Source organism: Cervus canadensis, chromosome 30 (genome assembly GCF_019320065.1).
Source record: "Cervus canadensis isolate Bull #8, Minnesota chromosome 30, ASM1932006v1, whole genome shotgun sequence".
NCBI classification, from domain to species: domain Eukaryota; kingdom Metazoa; phylum Chordata; class Mammalia; order Artiodactyla; family Cervidae; genus Cervus; species Cervus canadensis.
In genome coordinates this window covers 9,019,696-9,046,527 of record NC_057415.1, presented here as the reverse complement: position 1 = coordinate 9,046,527, position 26,832 = coordinate 9,019,696, and the positions used below count along the sequence as shown (strand labels likewise).

At 37.9% G+C, this 26,832-nt stretch overlaps 1 protein-coding gene across 7 annotated transcripts in view; it reads left to right on the top strand.

The window, feature by feature from the left end:
• UBAP2 (ubiquitin associated protein 2) overlaps window positions 1–26,832 on the top strand; it is a 112,093-nt gene that overhangs the window by 16,225 nt on the left and 69,036 nt on the right. For all 7 annotated transcript variants that reach the window (XM_043453453.1, XM_043453458.1, XM_043453457.1 and 4 more), the window contains exon 2: window positions 15,561–15,700. In XM_043453453.1, the coding sequence (XP_043309388.1) occupies window positions 15,602–15,700 (99 nt within the window). In that variant the 5' untranslated portion in view covers window positions 15,561–15,601. The remainder of the gene's footprint in view (window positions 1–15,560; window positions 15,701–26,832) is intronic.

Here is a 26,832-nt window from a genome sequence, read left to right as displayed (position 1 = left end):
TTTTTATTTTTAAGAATTTTTTTTTTTCTTTCTTCTTCTCCATGCTGTGAGGTGTGTGGGATTTTAGTTCCCTGACCAGGGATGGAAATGCAGAGTCTCAACCACTGGACTGTCAGCAAAGTCTGAAACCCTCTCCTCTGCCTTTTTTTTTTTTTTTTTAGAGAAAAGACCTGAAAGGGTTAAGACTGCTCATGAATACCGAGGGGCTTTTCAAGGGATAGGCAGGCAAAGCATCATGAGGTGGCTGCTGAACTAAGACCTTAGTTAAAAGCCAGGGTTTAGAGCCAAGAAGTGAGCAGTGGAGGAGGAGTGGGACAGATGTGTGGAAGCAGCTATTGGGCAATTAAATACTTTTTCTTGACTGACCTTGCTGCTGCTGCTAAGTCGCTTCAGTCTCTGTGCGACCCCATAGACAGCAGTCCACCAGTCTCTGTGCGACCCCATAGACAGCAGTCCACCAGGCTCCGCCGTCCCTCGGATTCTTCAGGCAAGAACACTGGAGTGGGTTGCCATTTCCTTCTCCAATGCATGGAAGTGAAAAGGGAAAGTGAAGTCGCTCAGTCATGTCGGACTCGTAGCGACCTCATGGACTGCAGCCTACCAGGCTCCTCCGTCTATGGGATTTTTCAGGCAAGAGAACTGGAGTGGGGTGCCATTGCCTTCTCGGTGACTGACCTTAGGCAACCGCAAAGAGAAATATGACTATGCCAAATACTTTTTGATGTCCCATAATGTTCAGGAGTTCACCAGCACTCATCTTTTCGGGGGGCAGATGATGTGTACAGAAAAGCGTGTGCCACGCCTGGGTGTGGGGGAGTTAACCTTGTCCACCAACTGCTCGAGGCCTGACCCTGCCCTCAGCAGCTGCGGAGAATAAAAAAGTACCAGCTTGGTCAGCTCCTGGCACGCATGGCACAAGCAGTTTAGCTGTGTGGAATTGGGTCTCACACTGGAGTTCCTTGGCACTGTAGCTGCCTTACTGTCCCCTGAGTTGGGGTTGTAGACTTCCCCTTGCTGGCTGCTTTGGGCCTTCCAAATTTGTTGAGGTCCTTAGTATAAATCAGTGTTGTTCTCTGCAGGAATGAAAAGATGAATTTCCTCTGCACAAAAAGGTTGAGAATAATGGGTGTTTTCTCGATAGAAAAAGCAAGAACACATATTGGAAGTTAAGTAAAAATAGTAAAACAGATCCGATTAGCAAAACATTACAATAGAGAACTAAGGGAGCCCCTCTGGGTATCTGAAAGGCTGGGAAGTTAGTTAGGTGAGATTCGGACCCAGAACCAGATCTTTTGCATCAGAGGTGAGTTATTAAGGTGACACTAACAGGAGTAATGCTGTCTTCAAGATGAGGAGGCTGACTTGGGATGTCTTGTTTATCTATAATTGATACATATGCTTGCAGCATAAAATAGTGGGGAAAGCACAGACTGTGGAGCCAGATGGCCTGGGTTTGAATCTTGGCTTTAGCACTTGAATCTTTGTCTTAGTTTCTTCTTGTCTGTAAAATGGGAGTAGTGTTCGTATGTATTTCAGAGTGTTGTTGGGAAGGTAATGACAATTCTGTATGTATAAAGTACTTCAGCGGTGTCTGGCACATGATGAACAGTTTGCATTTGCTGCTGTTATTATTGTCATAGCTTAATGGTTTCAGGATATTGGGAATGAGTGAATGAGTCTGATGCAGATGAAGGACCCCTGACCGACCCAGCCTTGCCAGTCTAAGATAGCTCTGGCATTGCTGGCCTCAGGAGTGAGGGAACAACATCTCTGTGAGCATTCATTCTTTTTTTTTTTTTTGGCCTTAACGTTTGGCCTGTGGGATCTTAGTTCCCTGACCAGGTATCAAACCTGCACCCCCCCGCCCCCCTGCAGTGGAAGCACAGTCTTAACCCCTGGACTGCCAGGGAAGTTCCTCTGTGAGCGTTCTTGGTGGAGGCTGGCTTCTGTTCTTAGTAGTTGAGCCCTTAGCTGATTACATAATTCATGTTGTGTGGGTGTATTATCTTCTGTTGGGGGGAAAAAAGACATTCATTTTGCTGTTTCTGGAATGTAATTTTTTCTTTTTTTTAAATTTTTTCTTGATGCAGTCCGTAGCTGAGATACTCTGTGAACCTCCTGGTTTCAGAGGTATCTTCCAGTGCTGACACTTTGTGACACTGTCTTCAAGGCCTTGGTGCTTTCACCAGCGTCTTCACAGTTCTCAGCATGTTATCAGCAACTGTTCTGTAACTCTTCAGGATGACCAAATGTACTCTTGTTTTTCTTTTAGGGTTTATATGGTTTTTAGATAAATTTTTACCCAGCTATTTTTTTGAATGTCTTTTTTATGTCTAACTTTAGTTACCGTCTTCTTATAATGAATTTGTGGTATTGCTTATGTAAACTTTAGTAGAAGTACAGATGGCTGTTAACCGTTTTGAGTTCATTCTGAAGTTCTGGAACACTTGAAAATGCAGCTGAGATACCTTATCTACAAAAGGTCCTTGAAAAAAAATAAGTTAATAAACCATTTTCTAAAAATGACCCATTACAGAGAAAATCTTTGTACTTTAATCAAGTTGGTTTATTCTGTTTTACTTTCTTTATATTGCAAGTAATTTTATTTTTTTGCAAGTAATTTTAGACCATTCTTGGACTTCAGATAATCTAGGAGGAGCTTTATGTGGTATTTTGCTGATTTTGTTTTTAAATATTTTATTTTATGTGATATTTGCTGATTTTGTTTTTGTTCTACAGATGTAGTAGCACATCTTATCCCTGTTAAAATCTATCACATCTTTAATTTACTTTGAATAAGGTGAAGTAAATATGGTTTTTATTTTATGTTTTTTTTAAAATATGGTTTTTAGAATTTGGTTGTATGGATTGAAATGACTAGGTGCTTCTGCCACTTGAGAACCTGAGATATGTATGTTTGCGTTTCTGCTGCATTATTTTTAGAATCTCTTGCTCTTGTCTGTTTCTATTCTAAGAATTCTCTTGGAACCTGTCCCATGGTAGTAGGTCTTGGGGGTGGAGAGTGATAGAGGGGATAGAACACAAGTGTAAACTGAATTCCTGTGGTCTGGCAGCTGGGTGCTTATTGGAGAAGTACTGTCATTTACTACACAGCTCTTTTTCCAGAAAAGGAAACAGAATTTCCCCATGTATGCTGAAGATGTTGATTTTTACGTCTGATTTCCATGCCTTACTCATTTTCACAGTTCATTGGTGGTAATTTTTAAGGATGTTGGTAGTGATTTTGGTCACTTAGGCTTTTTACCTTGCTTTAAGAATTCACTGACTCCAGAACCTTTATGTAAAATATAAGAAAATTTGTCTGTTGAATCATACATCCTGTTAACTTTGCCTTTTCTGAGCTCTGTTTTCTTTTCCCAGAGGATTCCATTATATTTAAATATTGTTGTTTGGAAATAACCATTTTTCTCTTTTAATTAAGATTTACTGCTTCAGGATATTCATAAACTATTGCTACGAAAGACCTTTGGCATAAATATTGCAAATGGTTATTTCCAAACAATATTTAAACATAAAGTAAGCAATGTACTTTTCATGTTTTACAAAGCAGTTATTTTGGTTTAGCTGTGGAGCAGAAGCCTAATCACCTATTCATTGTTGAATGTGGATTAAGAATTGATGATTGGAATGGAGATAGAAGATGGCACTAGTGGTGAACCCTTCTGCCTGTGAAGAAGATATAAGGGACCACGGGTTCGATTCCTGGGTAGGGAAGATCCCCTGGAGGAGGGCATGGCAACCCACTCCAGTATTCTTGCCTGGAGAATCCCCTGGTCAGAGGAGCCAGCGAGCTCCATAGGGTCACAAAGAGTCAGATACGACTGAAGCGACTTAGCACACACATATGGAGATAGAAAGTCTTAATGTTTATATATTGAGACAGTGAATTAGTAAATTTTTTATACTTTGAAACTTAAGGAGCTTATGGTTAATCTGATTGACAGCTGAGAATTTGGATATATTACATCAAAACGTTTGGTTGTAATAGCAAGGCTATTAAGACTAAAAGTCTTTTGTAAATCAAAAAAACTCAGTCTTAATCCATTCAGTTTAGCCTATTTCTGTACCTGCAGATTTTCATCACCAGATGGCACTGCTGTAAGAAGAAAGTTTCATTTTGCTATTTTTCTTTATTTTTTTTTTTTTTTCATTTTGCTATTTTTAATGTACCTAGTTTATTTTCATAAATAGAGGCACTGAGGGATAAATAGTTAAAGATAAGTGAGAAAAGGATCACATTATTCAATTAAAAAATTAACTTCTGAAATCTGTGGATAAACAAAAGATTTTTTAAAAGGGTTTTACCCCTGGAATACCCACTCAGACAGGCAAGTTTTGGTTGAATGCTTAACTTTAGATACTTAGCATAGAATTATAGAGTGAAGAATTATCGGGTATTGATGCTCAAAGTGATTTTAGAAGTAAGGAATCTCTTTATTTCAGAAATACTGTATGTTTCACATTTGTATGGTGCCTGACAGTTAAAGTATTTGTATGTATGTTTTCATAGCTGAGAACACTAAACTCAAAGAAAACTCTTAAGATAATCATGACATAACAACCTTGTTTATATAATACAACCAAAAGAATAAACCCAAACCAACAAAGTCTTCAAATTGTTTAACTCAAAAAAGGAGGCAAAGTGTGCTATTCGTACTGACAGTGAGAGATTCAAATAGAGGAAAAAGTTTTAAACCATGATAGACACATGAGATGTTCTCATTAATTGGTTATTTGCTATTATAGTGTATGCAAAAGAGTGCAGTAACATGCCTGTAGCCTTAAGCTTTCCAGTTGACAGAGGACCTATTAAGAAATCAATAAATGATGTTAGGACACCTAGTTCAGTACAAAGCTTGTGAAACCTTTTTTTAGCTAAAATCGTTTTCAGGGACATAATTTTCCTTGTGATGCCTGAAATGGTATCCTGAGTTATGATGTCTCATTAAATTTAAGATACACAGGTCCAAAAGATAACTAGAAATGCTTGTTTAATGCCATTTCATTAACCTGAGATGTGTAAGATTTATAAATAGGGGTACATTGTTTCACGACATGGGAGTGCTTGCTTTGCGGTCTCCATAACTGATTGTTTTAGAAAACAGTTCAATTTATGTATTGTTCTCTTTTGGAATCATTGACTCTGTTATGATTTGGTCTTTCTTAGGTTATTTTTAGTGTTTATAGTTGGAATATATGTGTACATATAGCCGACTCACTTCGTTGTACAGCATAAACTAATACAACATTGTAGAGCAATTATACACCAATAAAAAAAAAAGATACCAGCTTCTATCACATGTCATTTCAACACATTTGTCAAATGTCTCTTCTATTGACACCTACAGAGTAGTAAAGGGAGCAAAACAAAATGAGTTTCTGGTCTTGTTTATGATTTAAGTCTGGGAAGGCAAGTTAAATATAGAAGAAAGAGAGAATTTATAAGCTGAAATATGAATTGCATGTATATATTTCAGAGTTCAGAGGAAACTCAGTAGATAAAAGGCATTAGGAAATAAAATCCTAGGAATCTGTAGGCTGTTTCGGAATATTTTAAATGGACTTTGATAGAAACTTAAGGACGGTTTGGGTTATCTGCTGTAAACTTCTGGTCAACTCTTGCTGGTTTTCATAATGGATAGTTTTCTATTGCTTCTTGTTTCGTAGTATTTCTTTCTTTTTTCTTGGCTGTACTGAGTGGTTTGTGGGATCTTAGTTCGCCTACCAGGGATTGAACCTAGGCCCTCAGAGTCCTAACCATGGGACTGCTGGGGCATTTCTCATAGTATTTCTTCCTTCCCTCCTTTCTTTTTTTTTTTTTTTTTTTCCCTCCTTTCTTTTTAGTTGAAATATAGTTGATTTACAATGTTAGTTTCTGGTGTACAGTAAAGTGATTCAGTTTTACATATATATATATGCTTAATATTTTTTCATTATGGTTTATTACAGGATATTGAATATAGTTTCCTGTGTTGTACAGTAGGACCATGTTGTTTATCCATCTTAGTATTTAATAAAATCCAAATACTACTTGTCAGATGTATGTTGATAAAAAAATTTCCCAGATTATGGCTTGTATTTTCACAGGGCCAGCCTCTTTTTTATGAACAGAAGTTTTTAATTTTAGTTATTAATCTTTGGGATTTCCCTGGTGGTTCAGTGGCTAGGACTCCACGTTTGCACTGCATAGGGCATGTGTTTGATCCCTGGCTGGGGAACTAAGATCCTGTATGCCACATGGTGAGGCCAAAAAAAAAAAGTTATTAATCTTTGCAATTTTAACACCTTTTGACTTAAGAAAATAATTACTGTTATGAGATAAAAATTCCTGTATATGGGGTTAAAAAAATTAGCCTTATTTTCTTCTGAAATCAATAATTTTGCTTTTTGTGTGTTCTTAGAGTACCTGTAAAGTAACTTATAATGTATGGTTTAGGAAAAGACATTTTAAAAACTATACTCAACCAGTTCTTTCAGCCTCTTGGAAAGTCCATCTTTTCCTGACCACATGCATCTTATCTTGTTGGAAATCATATTTCTGGGCTTTCTCTTCTGATCCATTTCATGGATTGTCTATCCCTGTACCAATTGTCTACTGTGGTAAATACTGTAGCGTATAATCCTTGACACCTAGATGGTCAGTCTGGTGCCTTGTTGTTTTAAGAAGCATCTTAGCTGTTGACTATTTGTTCCCTGTGTTATTTTAGAATCACCTTGTCAGGTTTGAGAACAAAACCCTTGTTAGACTTTTGTTGGGAATTCAGTTGAATCTAGTTGAGGAAGAACGACCACTTTTATTGAGTGAACCTTTTAAGATGGGTGTTAGAGCACTTTTTTTCAAGGACCAGATACTAAATATTTTCTGCTTTGCCTGTGTTATAACTTTTCAGTACTGCCATTGTAGTGCGAAAGCAGCCATAGACAACTTATTTAGAATTTTTTTTGTTAGCTGGTATTTAGGTGTAATTAATTTTTGTATGTTTATTTTGTATCTAAAATTTTGCTGAACTTATTAATTATAATAATGTATCTGAAGATTCTTTATATTTTTTATTAAAATTTACAGTGTTTCAGGTGTTTACACTTCTCTTTGGGAACTGTGGTTTTTTTTTATTTTTTAAATTTATTTTTGGCTATGCTGGGTCATCATTGCTGCACCTGGGTTTTCTCTAGTTGTGGCGAGTGGGGGCTACTTTCTAGTTGCTGTGCGCGGGTTTCTCTCTCCTTGTGGAACAAGGACTCTAGGGTGAGTGCCCTCAGTAGCTGTGGCTCACTGGCTCCAGAGCACCGGACTCAGCAGTCGTGGCCCACAGGCCTGGTTGCAGCATGGCACGGGGGATGTAACTGGACGAGTGATTGAACTCGTGTTCACTGTTGAATCTCCGGGGAAGTTCTTGACCAAAAGAATACCAAGGAAATTGTTTCCAACTGGATATTCTTGTTTTACTGCCACCTTTTTGTAGAAATGCTTTGTCACTAAAATGGATTCTTAAAAACTTTTAACATGTTCCCTAAGCATGAAATAATATGACCATTCTACATTATTTTGCCATATATATTACCACTCTCCATTTTCAGCTTTCTATTTAATTTGGTAAAGCTTTTTATTTTTTTTTAATTAATTTTTTAATTTATTAGACACACAGCATGTGGGATCCTAGTTCCCCAACCAGGGATCGAACCCATGCTCCCTCCATTGGGAGCTCAGAGTCTTAACCACTGGACCACCAGGGAATCCCTGGTAAAGCTTTTTATGTGTAGTTATTGGAATTGGATTTGTTTTGCTGTTTTCTCTCTTTTTGATATTTATTTGCTTGTTTGGCTGGGTTGGGTCTTACTTGTGGGATGTGGGATCTTTGGTTGTGGTGCACAGACTCTAATTGCAGTGCAAGGGCTTAGTTGCCCTGCAGCAAATGGAATCTTCCCAGACCAGGGATCAAACCTTGGCAGCAGAGAGAGAACTCTGGCTTTTTAAAAGAGGACCTTGAGAAGGCTGATAATGAGTTTCTAGGCTTCCCTGAGTGGACGGATATGATCCAGTCTAAACAAGATAGGTTGGATCAGGCGGTAGGTTGGATCAGTTAGGGCATTGTAGTATTCTTTTGCTTGGACATCTCATTCATTGAATCATCTTTTAAGTGGCAGACACTGTTAAGTCTCAGTTTAAATTTTCAATCTAGTAGGCTCAACATTAAACATTTAATATCAAGTACATTATTATTATTTTGTACTTCTCCAGGGAGTTTTTTATTTTTTAAAATTGAAGACTAGTTAATTTAAAATACTGTGTTTGTTTCAGGTGTACAGCAAAGTTATTCAGTTATATAAAATTTTTCCAGATGATATTCCATTACAGGTTATTATAACATATTGAATATAGTTCCCTGTACTGTACAGTAAATCCTTGTTGCTTAGCTATTTTAATTACAGTGATGCGTATCTGTTAATTCCAGATTCCTAGTTTATCTTCCCCCAGCTTCCCACTTGGTAACTGTAAGTTTCTGTGTCTGTTTCTGTTTCGTAAAGAAGTTCATTTTTTTTTTTAATTCTACATGCAGGTGATGTTGTCTTTGTCTTTGGTCTACTTTACTCTACTTTACTCAGTATGATCTCTATGTTATTTCATTTTTTTTCATGGCAATATTTCATTTTTTTTCATGGCTGGTTAATGTTCCATTGAAGTACATAATTTTCTATGTGCCGCATTTAGGACAGTTGATTCAAGCAGATATTTGTAGGCCGTAGATGATTAGTCTGTTTCCAGTTCATGCTCCTTAAGTGTGGTTCAGAGGGGAAGATGCATGTGTTTTCCAGGTAATTATATTCACCTGAAACAGCAGACTTTTTTTTTTTATTTTAATCTTAATATAGAATCTTTATTTATTTTTGGCCGTGCTGGGTCTTCGTTGCTATGCTTGGGCTTTCTCTAGTTGCGGCAAGCAGGGTCTGCTCTCCAGTTGCAGAGCATGGGCTTCTCGTTGCAGTGGCTTCTCTTGTAGATCATGAGCTGTAGGAGCTTGGGCTTCAGTAGTTGAGGCTTGGCAGGCGCAGTTGGTTGTGGCGCTTAGTTGTCTTAAAGCATGTGGGATCCTCCCGGGCCAGGGATCCAACCAACCACTGGACCATCAGGGAAGTCCTACAGCAGACTATTTTAACACTACAATTAGTTGATTGGGTTTATACCCATCTCAGCAGATCTTGAAAACAATAAGTTTCTTCAGAAAGAACATAGGTAGTATGTTGATTAAATACCATGTATAAGTTTATTGGGGGTCAGCATTTTCTCCTAACTAATAGTTTCTTTGGGAACAAGCAGGTACCTTTTGTTCTTAAGGAAGCATAGAGCCTGTTAAACAGTGTGTGAATTATAGGATTTTGTTTAATGACCGAATTAGCAGTTACAGTCTTCATTTTGCCTGGAAAGAAATACCCTTAAGCTTTAAATACATTTTAGAGCTCTGCTAAATTCTTAGAGCAGGGTTTTTAGCCTGGGCATCCATCAGCATTGAGCAGGTGGAGTGGGTTGTCCCTGGATGGGTTTTGACAGGAGAGGGAGGGGAGATGAGATGAGATGTAATTCTGAAATTTCAGGCAGAAGTTTCTGTGGATATGCCTTTTTCTGAGGGGAGGGGCCATGGTTTTTAGCAGTTTGTCTAAGTGCTTAATGGCCCAAAAGATTGAGTCACCATATTAGAGTGAAACACATGCTTAATGACAGACATGAAAGTGTTATTTTTACCTTTAATGAGGTTGTGAATTTGGCATCTGAGATTTAAATGAACTGGAGAGAGAACATTCTTTAGGAAGGGATGTTTTGAAGTATGTATTGAAGCTTAAAGTATATGAGAAAGGCACCAGAGTTAGCAGTTCTTCACCTAGTGACATCATGTATGACTTAAGTGGACTCTTTCTTGTTTGAAATTCAAGTTCTTTGTATTTTGTGGGATGTTTCAGCAAAGGATCTCTTCATCTTAACTCACTTCTACTTTAATTACTGAGTTGAGTTGTGATCCTGAATTTTTGACATTCTAGTTGCTTTCATGGTAACGTGGATTAGTACTGTTGAACATTTAAGATTTCTGCTTTCAGTAGAGATCATCAGTATCATTTTTTCATTCTTTTTTATTCTTTCCGCTTCCTCTTGTATTTGACTTAGCGGTTAAAACCTTTGCCATTTTCTTATGTTCCTCCACCCCCCACTCATCTAGTATGCATTCTCTGCAGGTGTTTTGTCTCTTTTACTAAAAAAGTAAAGATTGATAAAACCAACTCTGTTGACTGTCTCTCCTAATCTTCGAAAAATTTAGCTGCTGTCGCACCCGCCCTTTTATTCATTCTGTTGGCCTGAGGAGAGGGCACCCTCTTCTTTTACAAGGGAGTCTTTTTCCTTTATTGCTATTTCAGTTTAATGCCTCTCAGTTATCTCCTCTTTGGCTTGTAGATAGGCCTCCTTTATCCAGTAAATATGCATTAAATGATTAAGCACACATCCCACGTTAAGCCCTGGAGGAACAGAGTGACAGGATGGGTGTCATCACTGTGTTCATGGTGCTTACAGTATATTTGAGTTGCTCAGTGTACCTCATCCTTAAAAAATTCTACTTTGTTCTGTATCTCCTTCTGGTTACTACTTGCAAGTAATAGATGGTAACGATAACCCTATATGCAAAACAGAAAAAGAGACACAGAAATACAGAACAGACTTTTGAACTCTGTGGGAGAATGTGAGGGTGGGATATTTCAAAAGAACAGCATGTATACTATCTATGGTGAAACAGATCACCAGCCCAGGTGGGATGCATGAGACAAGTGCTCGGGCCTGGTGCACTGGGAAGACCCAGAGGAATCGGGTGGAGAGGGAGGTGGGAGGGGGGATCGGGATGGGGAATACGTGTAAATCTATGGCTGATTCATATCAATGTATGACAAAAACCCCCCCAAAAAAAATAAATAAAAAATAAAAACAAACTATTTTAATAAAAAAAAAAATAAATAAATAAATAAATTTGGAAAAAAAGAAAAAAGTATGATTAGTTAGTTTACTGTCCCTCTCCCTCATTCATCTTGGCATTTTCCACTCCACTTTTTCGACTTTTTTCAGGGTTTCTAAGCTCTATTGGCAGTGGTCACCAATCACCTCCTAGTTGCAGAGTTCCAGTGGAACTTCGATTGACTCAGTGATTTTTAAAATTCTTGAAAATATTAAAGGGTTTACTTTGTTATTTTAAATGTTCATGTTGTTTGCTATTTTTTAGCAAATAACTTTGCTATTTTTCTGAGCATATATGACTGTCAGAAAAAGTTAGGGAGATGGTGCTAAAGTGAAGTCGCTCCGTCGGGTCCGATTCTTTGCGACCCCATGGACTATAGCCTACCAGGCTCCTCCGTCCATGGGATTTTCCAGGCGAGAATAGTGGAGTGGGTTGCCATTTCCTTCTAAGGTGGGCTGCAAATTATGGTGTCTCTAGCCACAGGTCTTTGTGTGTTGGAGACGGCAGTGTCTACAGTTGGGTGTTGTGTAGCTTGTTTGCATAAATAAGAGTTCTGTCTCCTCCATCCTTGATGTTGGGATATTGTTTTGCTAGTGTAGGATATGAAGGCAAGAGTTACTCACTGGTTTGATTTCTAGGCTCTGTACCCTAGGAAATAAGCAATTGGGGCTCACTGTGTTGCATCTCATTGGTCTATAGAACCTTTTCAAGTTTTATTTCTGATTCTTAAAATGGGGATTATGCCAAATTCTATAGAGTGTTGAGGATTACAGTGAGTAATTTAAATAAAACATTTAGCTTGTTGTTCAGCATGTAATTAATTTAAATAAAAAGTTGCTGTCACTGTATAAACATTACAGTTGAGCCATATTACCTTTTATGGGGAACAGTAATTGGTTTTTTTCCCCTCACTGTTGTTTATGTGTACCCATCACTGATTATACTTTATCATATATACAAACTAACTTCTTAAGATGGTCAAAAACATTTTCTTGGAGGCATCTCTTTGGTACCCCTCTATTTTCCTGCTCTGATTAGATTTGATTTCTCTATAGGCCTCCTGTAGTCAAGATGTCATCTTGATAATTTTTCACTGTCATCTGAGGGAGTCACCTCTCCTGTCTCCTGTGTTAGACCTCCTTATTATCCCCCAGTTTTTGGCAATCACTGATCCTACTTTCTCTAATTTTGTCTTTTCTAAAATGTCATAAAAATGGAATCATACAGTATGCAGCTTTTTAAATCTGGCTGCTTTCATTTAGTATAATGTATTTGAGATTCATTCATGTTCAACAGTTGGTTCCTTTTTATTGCTAATTAATAGCTGTATGGATATGCTACATGTATTCACTCTTTGAAGCACATTTGGCATATTTCCAGTTTGGGGGGACTGTGAATAAAGGTGCTGTGACTTCTCAGATTATTTTTGAGAAAAGTGGCCTGTGGCCATCCCGAGCTACAAGGCAGGCTGAGAAATTGAATATTTAGCTTTTCACCCTCTTTGTAAGAGGACTGTGAGAGAAAAAATATGTTGTAAAGGGATTTTGGTAGGTAATTCATGGTGTCAGTTGCAAATGGCCTTTTCTTGGTATGCTGTTTCAGAGGTTTTGTTTGTTTTAGGAGCTTCCTGAGTTTGAGGTCCACAACCTGTTTCTGTCTTTACATTGATTGGAATCTTTGCTGAGTTTAGGATTCTAGATTGGAAATTATGCTCTTAAGACACTGTTGCACTGTTTTCTAAATTGGGGTAAAGTATACAGAATTTACCATTTTAACCATTTTTTAAGTGTACTTTTGCACACTTTATGTTAAGTACATTCACATGGTATTGTGGCCATCCATCTTCAGAACTTTTTACATTTCTTCCTCAATGAAAATTCCATACCCATTAAACAATAACTCCCCATTTCCCCAAGCTCTGGTAACTATTAATCAACTTTGCCTATGAATTGGACTACTCCAAGTAACTCATGTAAGTAGAGTCATAGGATATTTGTCCTTTTGTGGCTGGCTAATTTTGCTTAGCATAATGTCCTCAAGGTTCATTCATGTTTGTTGGATGTGTCAGAAATTCCTCCTTTTTAAGGGCTGAATAATACTCCACTGTATGTTTATACTCCTTATGCGCTTAACCTTTTATCTGTAGATAGAAACCTGGGTTGCTTCCACTTCTGAGCTGTTGTTAGCTGTTTTTAGCTATGAACGTGGGTGTACAAATATCTCTTTGAGACCCTGCTTTTAGTTTCTTTGGTTTATACCCAGAAGTGGAGTTATTGAATGGGATGGTAGTTCTACTTTATAGGAACATGGTACTGTTTTCCATAGTGGCTGCACCATTTTATATTCTTACCAGTGGTATTCAGGATTCCAGTTTTTCTGCATCCTCTCTGAAACTTATGTTCTATTTAAAAAAAAAATTTTTTTTATCATAGTGGCCATGCTGTTCAGTGTGGTGTTTTGTTACTGTAATTGTGTTTTGATGGCGTATTGAATTATGTGCCTGGCACTTAGTTGCTATTGAGTAAGTGTTGAGTAAATAAAGGAAAAATTACAGTTGTTTTTGTCTCATTGGAAGATTTGTTATTTATAAGTGGTTTTTGCCTTAAGGTATAGCTTGCTCCTAGACATCACATTTTGAATTAGATTATTGGCAGTAAAGTCTTTTCTGGACATAATGTTGCCTTTGGGTTCAGATACCAACTGGAAATGGAAAGAGGCAGCTAAAACTACATATATTAATAGTAGTAACTGTATACACTTGGCCCTTGGCATCTTGCACAGGGTTGGTTCTAGGAGCTCCCTCAGATGCCAGAATCTTGTGGATGCTTGTCTCCCTTATAGAAACGGCATAGTTGGGACTTCTGTGGTGCTCTAGTGGTTGACTGTGCTTTCACTGCAGAGGACGTGGGCTTGATCCCTGGTCAGGGAACTAAGATTCCCCCATGCCAAAAAAAAATAAAGGCAAATAATATTTCTTGAATATAACCTACACGCATCCTGCTGTATACTTTAAGTCATTTCTGGATTACTTATAATACCTAGTACAATGTAAATGCTGTGTAAATAGTTGCCATAGTGTGGCAAACTTGAAGTTTTGCTTTTTGGAACTTTCTGAAAAAAATGTTTTTCTAATATTTTCTATTTGTGGTTGGTTGAATCTGTGGATGCAGAGGGCCAACTATATAGTGGTAAACTAATTGCTGCTAAAATTGAGATATTTTATATTTTTGTTTAGAATTGCTGTAATCACTGTTGAGAGTAGTGTTTGCTTTGGGTTTGTTGTGTATGGCCTTTACTATGTTGAGGTATATTCCTTCTGCGTCTACTTTCTAGGGAGTTTTTATCTTAAACAAGTGTTGAATTTTGTAAAAAGCTTTCTCTGAATCTATTGAGATGATCATATATTTTTTATCTTTCAATTTGTTAATATGGTGTATCACATTGATTTGTTATGTTGAATCCTTGCATCCCTGGGATAAAGCCCACTTGATCATGATGTATGACCTTTTTAATGTGTTGTATTCTGTTTGCTAGAATTTTGTTGAGGATTTTTGCATCTATGTTTATCAGTGATATTGACCTGTAATTTTCTTTTTTGTGGCATCTTTGAGTTTTAGTATCAGAGTGGTGGAGGCTTCATGGAATGAGTTTGGGAGTTTTCCTCCTGCAATTTTCTGGAAGAATTTCAGCAGAATAGGTGTTAGCTGTTCTCTAAACTTTTGATAGAATTCGCCTATGAAGCCATTGGCCCTGGGTTTTCGTTTGTTGGAAGGTTTTGTATTACAGTTTTGATTTCTGTGCTTGTGATTGGTTTATTCATATTTTCTATTTCTTCCTGGTTCAGTTTTGAAAGAATATACTTTTCTGAGAATTTGTCTAATGAGATGAACCTGGAGCCTATTACATAGAGTGAAGTAAGTCAGAAAGAAAAACATATATGTATATTAATGCAAATATATATGGAATCTAGAAAGGTGGTACCGGTGCTCCTGTTGGCAGGGCGGCAGTGGAGATGCAGACACGGAGGACAGGCTTACAGATGTGGGGGCGGGGGAGGGGAGGAGAGGGGGAGAGGAGGGGATGAGCGGAGGGAGGAGCGTGGACGCGCACACACTCTCATGTGAAATAGACGCCGGTAGGGACTTGCTGTGTGGCTCAGGGAGCTCAAACCAGCGTTTAACGACCCAGAGGCGAGGTTGGGCAGGAGGTGGGGGCTTCAAGAGGGCCGGCGCATGCGTATAACTGTGGCCGATTCATGTTGGTGATGGCAGAAACCAACACAATACTGTAAATCAGTTATCCCCCAATTAAAAATAAATTAATTTAAAAAATTGCTATAATTGTAAACCATAGCCATTTAGACTTGCCTTAGTAAAATTGGCTTAAAAGCTACCAGGGGAATCTAAAATCCTTAGTGGGTAGTTTCTTGAGAATTTCCTTTCTAGAGAATCTTTGCTTTATCTCATATTTCTTCCATATCCCTGAATTTTATCCTTGCTGTTTTTTTGTAATCTGGAAGTTTTGCTTACCATGTCTGATTTCTTGCAGATTTTCTATTTTGTGCATACGTTATTTTGTATATACTGTATATGATGACTTCCGTGAGCAGTGACCGGTCCAGAGGTGCTCGGGAAAAACCACAGATTTCAGCGACACAGGCAACACAACTACAGAAACAAGTGGTACAGGTAAGTTTTTGGGGAGCTCTTGTTTTCTTTGTTTAAAATTACAGAAATTAAGGGGCATATATGCTTTAATGTTCTCCTTTGTAGGAAACCCAGGATTTTGAAACTTGTTCTTAAAAAGATAGTTTAGGGATTTCTCTGGTGGTCCAGTGGTTAAGAATCCATTGCTAAAGCAGGGAACAATACTCTGAAGTAGAGAGAAATCTGAATTACAAGAGATTTTTAAAATGCTGTCTTTTCTGGGACTTTCTGGGTGGTTTGGGAGTTGGGACTCCATGCTTCCACTGCACAGGCACAAGTATGATACCTGGTTGGGTAGCCGAGATCCCGCGTGACGTGCAGTGTGGCAAAAAAACAAAAATGAGTTGTTGGGAATGGAAACTGTCTCCATCTCCCATTTTCCCAACTTTTGGAAAGCCGCCCATTGAGCTTTGAGAAGGATTTCTAGACCCTTAGATTTCTGATTTCCAGAGAATCAAAGTCTACAGAATGGAGGAAGGAGGGCCGCCAAGTATTGTTTCTACTAGTTTTTCCATTGGCCCTTTAGGGGTGACTCATTTTGTAGAAGAAAAAAGCTGCCCACTGAACTTGGAGAAGAATTCCTAGACACTTACATTTCTGACTTTCCTTGTAAAAAAACGTTTGGTGAGAATTTCTCAAAACAGTATTATCATTAACAGTTAAAATCATTAACCCTATTCCTGAAAGTGTTTCTTAAGGGAACAACCTGAAATTGGGGGTGGAATGTGTGTCCCTCATTCCAGAAGATACTTCCTGCCCAATCTAAATGTCTAATGCAGAGATGTACTGAGACACCCTATCGAGGCAGCAGGGTGTAAGAAGACCATGAGGTCTTTTGAATCTGAGTAAACCTGGGTTTGGGACCTAAGTTTGCCACTTTACCATTGAGATATTATTTAAGTCTCTTTGAACCTCAGTTTAAAAGAAAAATTGCTTGGAGAGTTAGAGAAACATTTTGAGAGTAGTACATATAATTTCTGAATATCCTTCTAGATTCCCCCCAGATTTTAACATTTTTGCCATGTTTGCTAATTTATCCTGTTCTCTCTCCTACAAAGGAGAGACCACACAACTTTTCCTTCAAACTTTTTGAGAATAAATTGCAGATATGGTGCATCTCTACCCCTAAATATTGCAGTATGTATTTAAAAAAAAAACGATCTTATGTAGTCACAAAACAGTGATCAAAAATCAGAAAATCAGCTCATCTAATGTAACCTGTACATTGTATTCATATTTCCCCAATTGTCCCAATAATGTCCTTTTTAGATAATTAAGTCCTTGATCATACATTGTATTTAGGTGTCAGTTCTCTTTAGTCTTTCTTTTTTGAAATATCATTTATTTTTTGGCTGCTGTGGGTCTTAGTTGTGGCACGTGGGATCTAGTTCCTTGACCAGGGCGTAGACCCAGCCTCCTGCATTGGGAGCATGGAGTCTTAGCCATTGGACCACCAGGGAAGTCCCTCTTTAGTCTGTTTTAATGTAGGACTTCCTCTGTTTCATGACACTGATGTATTTGAAGAATATATGCCATTTATTTTAAAGACTGTCTCCCAGTTTTAGTTTGTCTTGATATTTTTTCATGATTAGAGGGAGTTTATGCATTTTTGGTAGAAGTACCACAGAAATGATGATCTGTACTTAATGCATCATACATGATGTATAGAACATAGGTTTGTCTTATAAACTGGTAATTTTGTCACTTGATTATCTAGTATCATGTGAGGAGATAGAAAAACACTCAAGTTTTAAAAAATATAAAATGGAGTGTGATAATGTTAAGCTTAAGAAGTTATTTTATGAGGAAAAATGGGCTTACTTGGGAATAGTAGAGAATTGCAATTCAGAATAAGCAAGCCATCGCAGAAACCATAGGCAAGTCTCAGAAACAGAGGAACCTTATTTTATAGAGAAAAATGAGGAAGTTGGGAGGGGTTATTTTGAACAAAAGTCCATTAGAGAAAAGTGAGGTACAGGGTAGTAAGGGTTTCTCAGTAACTGAGTTGCTGAAATAGTTGGTTTCTTGTGGGGATGCAGTGTACATCTTTTCCCATCGGGGCCTCCCTGCAGTGTTAGTTTTTCCTAATTGACCTCTAGTGGTACTGCCTGAGAGTTCCCCCTTCTGGTCTCCTGATTCCATTTTAGTGAATTTTCCCTCTATTAATTTCACAATGTTTACTTTACAGAATGCTTGGAAGGAATTAGAGATTATTTAAGTTCTATTCAAGAAGTGGTAGCTTTTACTCTTATTGTATATTCTGCATATGTTATGAAGTGATTATAATAATATTTGAAATTTTAATGAAAAAGGCCTGGTTATTGAAAGAACCCAGTATTTTGCTTATAACCCAACTGTTAAAACATTTAAGCAAAAGAATAGTTCTTAATTGTTGTTCAGTCGCTAAGTCATGCCTGACCCTTTACAACCCCATGTACTGCAGCACACCAGGCCTCCTTGTCCCTCACTATCTCCCAGAGTTTGCTCAAGTTCATGCCCATTGAATTGGTGATGCCATCCAACCTTCTCATCCTCTGTTGCCCTTTTCTCCTTTTGCCTTCAGTCTTTCCCAGTATCAGGGTCTTTCCCAATGAATCAGCTGTTTGCATTAGGTGACCAAAGTATTGGAGCTTCAGCATCAGTCCTTCTGATGAATATTCAGGGTTGATTTCCTTTACAATTGACTGCTTTTATCTTGCTGTCCAAGGGATTCTCAAGAGTCTTCTCCAGCACCACAGTTTGAAAGCATCAATTCTTTGGTGTTCAGCCTTCTTTATGGTCCGACTCTCACATCTGTACATGACTACTGGAAAGACCATAGCTTTGAATATACAGACCTTTGTTGGCAAAGTGATATCTGCTTTATGCCGTCTAGGTTAGTCATAACTTTCCTTCCAAGAAGTAAACATCTTGTAAATAATTAATTATAATGGAAACAGTGGCTGACTTTATTTTTTTGGGCTCCAAAATCACTGCAGATGGTGATTGCAGCCATGTAATTAAAAGATGCTTACTCCTTGGAAGGAAAGTTATGACCAACCTAGACAGCATATTAAAAAGCAGAGACATTACTTTGTCAACAAAGGTCTGTCTAGTCAAGGCTATGGTTTTTCCACTGGTCATGTATGGATGCGAGAGTTGGACTACAAAGAAAGCTGAGTGCTGAAAACTTGATGCTTTTGAACTGTGGTGTTGGAGAAGACTCTTGAGAGTCCCTTGGACTGCAAGGAGATCCAACCAGTCCATTCTAAAGGAGATCAGTCCTGGGTATTCATTGGAAGGACTGATGCTGAAGCTGAAACGCCAATACTTTGGCCACCTCATGTGAAGAGTTGACTCATTGGAAAAGACCCTGCTGCTGGGAGGGATTGGGGCAGGAGGAGAAGGGGATGACAGAGGATGAGATGGCTGGATGGCATCACCGACTGAATGGACATGAGTTTGAGTAAACTCTGGGAGTTTGTGATGGACAGGGAGGCCTGGCGTGCTGCGATTCATGGGGTCGCAAAGAGTCGGACACGACTGAGCAACTGAACTGAACAATACTTATGTTTAGATGGTAGGCATAAGGTGATTTATAAAACAAAATCTGACTTCATTGTATTTTCCAAATCTGCTAGGTGACAGATACAGCCCAAACCATTTGACTCCACTAGAAAAGCTATGAACACATTGTTCATTGTGAAAGTAGCTTTAGCTCATTATGAGCCAAGTAAATGGAAGAGAGATCCAGGGGAAGAGAGTTAGTAATGCTGTTTTTCTTGGCAAGACTTTTATTTTTCCACTCAACAGTTGTATGGTGGATGTCACTGATGTTTGTTGTAGGGGAGGGTGTGTAACCTTGTTAACTTACCCCTTGATTCTGCTTTTTTCCTCTGATTTCAGAAGCTGAACAGATCTCTTGACACATTCTAGAGCTCAGCCTGGCAACTTTCCTGTCATACTCTTAATTTGGTGCTTTGGTTATTGAATATTTAAAGTAATTTTCTCTTGACTAGGGTAGTCAGCAAAGGAAAAGAATATTTTAGGTTCTGATTTAAAGTGCTTTATATTCCATCAATATGCTATGCTAGTGTTGCAATACTGTACTCCTATTAAGTGCATCAGCTGTGTTGTGTCTAGATGGTCTATAATCTCTTAGGAATAAAATGATGATATCACTGAAGAGAAATACAAAGAGTATTCCAGTCATAGTATTTAAGCTGAAAAAGCTGAGTCTGAATAAGTTAGTGATTAGTATTTACCTTACATATGGTACTGAAGAATGATTTTATGGTTAGAAATGTGTGGGTGCAAAAGTATCAAAATGAAAATAAGGAAATATATAGAAGCCCTAAACTATTGCCTGCAGCAAAATGCTGTTGGCAGTAACTTTTCTGCTTATAGTCTTGAGTGAAAGTTCGTCAACTTGAGTGTTTCTCTTACTAATATTTTATAAGACATTTTAATAGAGTTAGAGGAGCGTTCTTTGTTTTTGTAACTTGTGTATATTTAGGAAGCACAGACAATTCTTTAGCAAATTTTAAGTTTAAATATTGCTGCCTTTAGAGGTATTATTATAGCTATTTCCCTCCCTGCTCTATTACTTTTAGTTGATCCCACGTCCCTTTTCAGAAAGATATTATAGCGAGAGTTCCTGTCCTTGGTGTATCATTTACTCTGTAAAATTGTTGTATGCTGTATTTTCTCTGTGAAATGTCTTGAACTAGGCATATTCCGCTAATAAACATCATACAGTGAGTGAATTTCTCCAACTGGTCTGTGGTTCACTTTCTTGGATATTTTCCCCCATTTATTGTGTGTGTGTGTACTTATTTTTTAATTGAAGTATAGTTGATTTACAACATTGTTAGTTTCAAGTGGACAGCGGAGTGACTCAGTTATATATATATATTTCAGATTATTTACCATTTATAGTTATTAAAAGATACTGAATACAGATCCCTGTGTTATGCAGTAATTCCTTGTACCTTAACTATATTTTGTATAGTAGTTTGTATCCATTAATCCCATACTCCTAATCTATCCCGCCTCCACATCCTTTCCCCTTTTTAACTGTCAGTTTTGTTTTCTATGTCTGTGAGTCTCGTTTCTGTTTTGTATATAGATTCATTGGTATTATTTATTAGATTTCATATATAAGTGATATCGAATAGTACTTGTCTTTCTCTGATTTCATTTATATTTTTTATTTTAGCTCCTGTTTAACATCTATTTTTCCCCCTTCTTTTCCTTCGTCCTTAATTTTTGACCTTCTTCCAGGCCTTCTTTTCTGGTCTGTTGATATCCCCCCCCCCCCGCCAATATTTTATTATGAAAATGTTTGTTTATTTTATTTATTATTATTTTTTTTTTCATTTATTTTTATTAGTTGGAGGCTAATTACTTCACAGTATTGTAGTGGGTTTTGTCATACATTGACATGAATTAGCCATGGAGTTACATGTATTCCCCATCCCGATCCCCCCTCCCCAAGTGGGAGCACTTGTCTCATGCATCCAACCTGGGCTGGTGATCTGTTTCACCATTGATAATATACATGTTTCGATGCTGTTCTCTCGAAACATCCCACCCTTGCCTTCTCCCACAGAGTCCAAAAGTCTATTCTGTACATCTGTGTCTCTTTTTCTGTTTTGCATATAGGGTTATCGTTACCATCTTTCTAAATTCCACATATATGTGTTAGTATGCTGTAATGTTCTTTATCTTTCTGGCTTACTTCACTCTGTATAATGGGCTCCAGTTTCATCCATCTCATTAGAACTGATTCAGATGAATTCTTTTTAATGGCTGAGTAATATTCCATGGTGTATATGTACCACAACTTCCTTATCCATTTGTCTGCTGATGGGCATCTAGGTTGCTTCCATGTCCCGGCTATTATAAACAGTGCTGCCATGAACATTGGGGTGCACGTGTCTCTTTCAGATCTGGTTTCCTTGGTGTGTATGCCCAGAAGTGGTATTGCTGGGTCATATGGCAGAAAATGTTTAAATATAAAGAGAAGGTGAAAGACTTGTACAGCAAACACCCACAAGTTCACAGTTACTTTTAAAAAATTGTTTATGTATTTATTTGTCTACCCTGAGTCTTCGTTGGTGTTCATGGACTTTCTCTAGTTAGAGGGAGCTGGGAGCTACTCTAGTTGTGGTGTGCAGGCTTCTTATTGTGGTGGCTTCTCGTTGCGGAGCACAGGCTCTAAGGGCATGCAGGCTCCATAGTTGTGGTACATGGGTTTAGTTGCTTTGCGACATGTGGAATTTTCCTGGACCAGGAATCAAACCAGTGTTCCCTGCAGTGACAGGTGGATTCCTAGCCACACACCACCAGGACAGCCCCCTCACAGTTACCTTTTTGCTCTATTTGTTTTTATCTCATTAGATTAGCTATCCATCATGCTATCTTATTTTTTTATGTGTTTCAAATACATCAATATGATTTACCCCTGGACACTCTTGCTTATATGTCATTAACTAGAGCTTAATATTTGTCTAGGTTTCTCTCTTTTTTTTTTTTTAGGTGCAGTTTACATACAGGTGCATTTAAGTGTATCAGATCACTTAAATATATTTTTTGTATACATTTTGTGTAACCCAGTCTCCTATCAAGATACAGAACATCACCTTCATCCCAGAAAGTTGTGCTCATTTTATTTTCTTGGTATAGACACCTGCGTTAGGGTTCTGGTGATGTTATGTACTATTGACTGCTTTCCACTTTGCCCTCCATTCTCCTGCCTCTTTCCATTGGATTCTCACAGGTTTCCTATGACGAATGTAGGCAGAGTTCTCCCAGATCTTGTGCTTGTTGCAGTCACTTTTCTCAGTCGGCAAGTATAAAGTGATAGAAGAAACATCTCCTTTTACATCCCTTCCTTCTCGTGGCCACACTAGCCTGGACTCTCATGACTGCTTTCTTAGACTGTTCAAAAAGCTTCTTCCCTAGTTGGGAGACAGCATAATTGTTAACACTGGATACCCCACACCTCTGGTAGTTAGGAAGCCTGTGCCAGTAACGCCCAGCATAAAGCGTTAGTAAATTACACAGGGGTGCAGCATGGAGTTGAACTGGATTACTACCTCCGAGATCTTCCTAGCCATAAAACAGAAGCTGTACTTTGTGATTTAATAATTTTTATAATAGGAACTTTTTGATCTTTTAGGAAGATAATTCTTCATTGATGAACAGTTTCATGATGGTTATTTACCAAATTACTGTTGGCCCTATCCTGTATAATATTTGTACTATGTTTTTCTCAAGTTTGGGCATTTTCCTGAGAGAGAGAGAAGAGTGAGTGAGTGTGTGTGTATGTGTGTGTTGGCATTTTAGCCATAAAAATTCAGTTCATGCATATATTCTACTTTCCTCACTTAATTGCTGAAAGACTTGGTCTGTTTAGACCCTCCAGTACAAATGGCTGGAACAAACATCCTTATTTTGTTCTTGATGTTAGGAGGAAAGCTTTCAGTTATCTTTCACCAGTAAGTAGATTATTAAAGTTGTTGGTTTAAATTAAAGTTTTTATTAAGTTGAGGAAGTTCCCTTCTATTTCTGATTTGTTGGAGTTTGTTTATCCTAAAGGGGTTCAGTTCAGTTCAGTTGCTCAGTCATGTCCGACTCTTTGCGACCCCACGAACCGCAGCACGCCAGGCCTCCCTGTCCATCACCAACTCCCGGAGCCTACCCAAACTCGTGTCCATTGAGTTGGTGATGCCATCCAACTATCTCATCCTCTGTTGTCCCCTTCTTCTCCTGCCCTCAATCTTTCCCAGCATCAGGGTCTTTTCAAATGAGATAGCTCTTCGCATCAGGTGGCCAGAGTATTGGAGTTTCAGCTTCAACATCACTCCTTCCAATGAACACCCAGGACTGATCTCCTTTAGAATGGGCTGGTTGGATGTCCTTGCAGTCCAAGGGACTCTCAAGAGTCTTCTCCAACACCACAGTTCAAAAGCATCAATTCTTCAGCGCTCAGTTTTCTTCACCGTCCAACTCTCACATCCATACATGACCACTGGAAAAACCATAGCTTTGACTAGATGGACCTTTTTGGCAAAGTAATGTGTCTGCTTTTTAATGTGCTGTCTAGATTGGTCATAACTTTCCTTCCAAGGAGTAAGCGTCTTTTATGGCTGCAGTCACCATTTACAGTGATTTTTGGAGCCCCCCAAATAGTCAGCCACTGTTTCCCCATCTATTTGCCAGGAAGTGATGGGACCCATTGCGATGATCTTAGTTTTCTGAATGTTGAGCTTTAAGCCTAAAGGGGTACTGGATCTTATTAAATTCTTTTCTGTGTCTACTGAAATAATCATGTTTTGTCCGTTATTCTGTTAATATGATTTATTACGTTAAGATGTTAAAAAACCTTGCATTCTTGAGGTAAACTTAACTCAGTCACAGTACATACTCTTTTTTGTGTGTTGCTGGTATGCTAGGGTTTGCAAGGATTTTGTGGGGAGATGTTTTTCTGTAGTTGTCTTTTCTTGTGATGTTTTTGCTTTTGGTGTCAGGGTAATACTGGCCTTATAGAATGAATTAGGATGGTTCCCTTCTCTGTGTTTTGGAAAAGTTTGTGAAAAACTGATGATTGGTGTTCTTTCATTGTTTGATAGGATTTACCAGTGAAGTCATCTGGGCCTGAGTTTCTCTGTGGGAGCTTCTTTTTGACTAATTCAATCACTGTTACAGATTTTGAGTCTTTCTTGAGTCAGTTTCAGGAATTTGTGTGTTTTTAGAAGTTTGCCTTTTAGACAGAATTGTTGACTTCTGTCTAGGTTATTCAGCTAGATGGCATAAACTTGTACATGGTTATTTTCTTACAATACTTTTAATTCTTCTGAAGTTTGTAGTGATGCTTCTCATTTCACTCCTAATTTTAATAATTTGAGACTTCTGTCTTTTTTCTTGGTTGTTCTAGCTAAAAGGTTTATAATTTTAAGATTTGAAAAAAAAAAGTTGGAAAATGATAGAGGTCTCTACAACATTTACCCAGCTTCCTTTAATCCTAGCCTTTTATATTAAATATTGGCAGAGTTTTTCCAGAAAGGGCCAGATGACAAATCCTTTCTGGTCTGAAGGCCACACACAGTCTCTGCTGCATGTTGTTTCTTTCTTTGTTTTTGTTGTATTACAACATTTTTAAAATGCTAAAAACCTTTCTTTGATGGCACACCATACAAAATCAGATCTTAGACTGTAGTTTACGGACTTCTGTCTTATGTAATTATTTGTCAAGAGGAAGATAACATTGGCACAATATTATTAAATAAATACAGACTTTATTTGGACTTCTCTAGTTTTTCCACTGAGGTCTCTTTTCTGTTCCAGGATTCGATCCAATTTGTTGCCTCCTTAGTTCTCCTTAGTCTCTCCTGATCTGCAGCAGTTTTTCATGACTATTACATATTTGAAGAATATATTGATACATTTTAAAATAATTACTTGATTACCTATCATCCTCCAAAAGTGAATACTTAATATGAACTTAACCGGTTTTACCACTTAAAGGGTTTTATTCGTAGTTTTTTTTTTTTTTTTTTTAAGTTGAAATTATCCCATCTTTAGCCAGGTCTCTTGAAATTGGCTCCTGAGGACTTTTTGACTTGGTTCTAGTAATCTTTGATAGTTTCTTCATAAACTGGCGTTATAAGTTACTCCAGACTTCTCTTGTATAATTTCTGCTGCATTTCTTGATCAGACATTGTGCTAGGGTATCCTGGCATCTTTTAGTGGGAAATGGCACTTAGAGACTTCTATCTGGTAACAGATTTGGGTTTGTCATTGTTTATAGGTCTCTCCAGTGGACAGAGTGAAAAATAAAAATGCCTCATGAGTTAATAACGCTGATAGTTCAAATTCAGGACTACAGAATTTTTTTTTTTCATTTACTTTTATTAGTTGGAGGCTAATTACTTTACAATATTGTAGTGGGTTTTGTCATACATTGACATGACTACAGAATTTTCATTTTCATTTTTTACATTGCATTTTCTTTACTTCTACACTGAGAATCCTAGTTTCTTCAGAATCCAGAGGTTGGCGTAATTAGAATATCCCCAAATTACTCATTTGCTTTATCTCACATTATGTATGTATACAGCCTTTAAAATAACAATGCCAAAACTACTACCATGTTTTCCCCATTTTTACACCATCTCTCCTTGCCCAGTGCTGTTTTTATTTATACACAGTTTTCAACTTAGGGAACTTGTCCTTTTTCATTCCAGGGGCCTCCATAAACGTTACCTTGTTTTTATGTAATATCTTGGTCATTGGTATCAGATTTCAACATACTGAATATAAATGTTTACATTCTTTGCTGGAGCAAATGTGTGTATCAGTTCTGATTCTGTAAAAAAAATTTTTTTTTTAATTTAGAATTTTTAGCTTTACCTTGAAGTCAGTTGATAGAAGAAATGTCTAATTGAATAGTTTCTTCAGATGTGAAATTTCAGTGAAACTGCTTAGCTTATTTGCTTCAGCTCCTTCTGTAGCAGCTTTTAAACTAACAGCATTAATTTGCAGGATAATCACACTTGTACATCTGAGTGCCTCGATTTTTATTAGTATTGGTGAAAATTATTCAACAACCAAAAGGCACTCTGTGTATAGACCTGGGAAGTAAGTGTCTTCAGTTCTTGAACACAACAGGGGTCTCTTAGCCACACTTGTTTATGCCTTAGGCCTTTGGTCTCATAATGTGACTCATAATGCGGAACCATTGTCAGCTGTCATTCTATTATTTCTTGACATAGCCAGCGTTTCTGGTTATCTTGAATGGTCACTCTGCTACACTTTAGTAATTTGTCATCCGCTTTCCTTTTATGAGGGTCACTACATGGTTTTTTGCTATGACAGCCTTATTAATAGCCTTGAAAGCATATTTTACTTGATAGAGGTAGCCCTCGAGTGAAAAAAATGATATGACTGCTAATGCCAGCACAAAGGACAGATTGGTGCACTCACTGTTCCAGGGTACAGCCTTTGGTATTCATGGCACCTGGATCAGCCGATAAGCTCCATCTGGAATTTGCGGGAGTCCCCTTCTGTCCCTCTTTAAATAGTGTCCTATACCTGCCTGCCCTGTTCATACTGTACTTTCTCCATTTGAG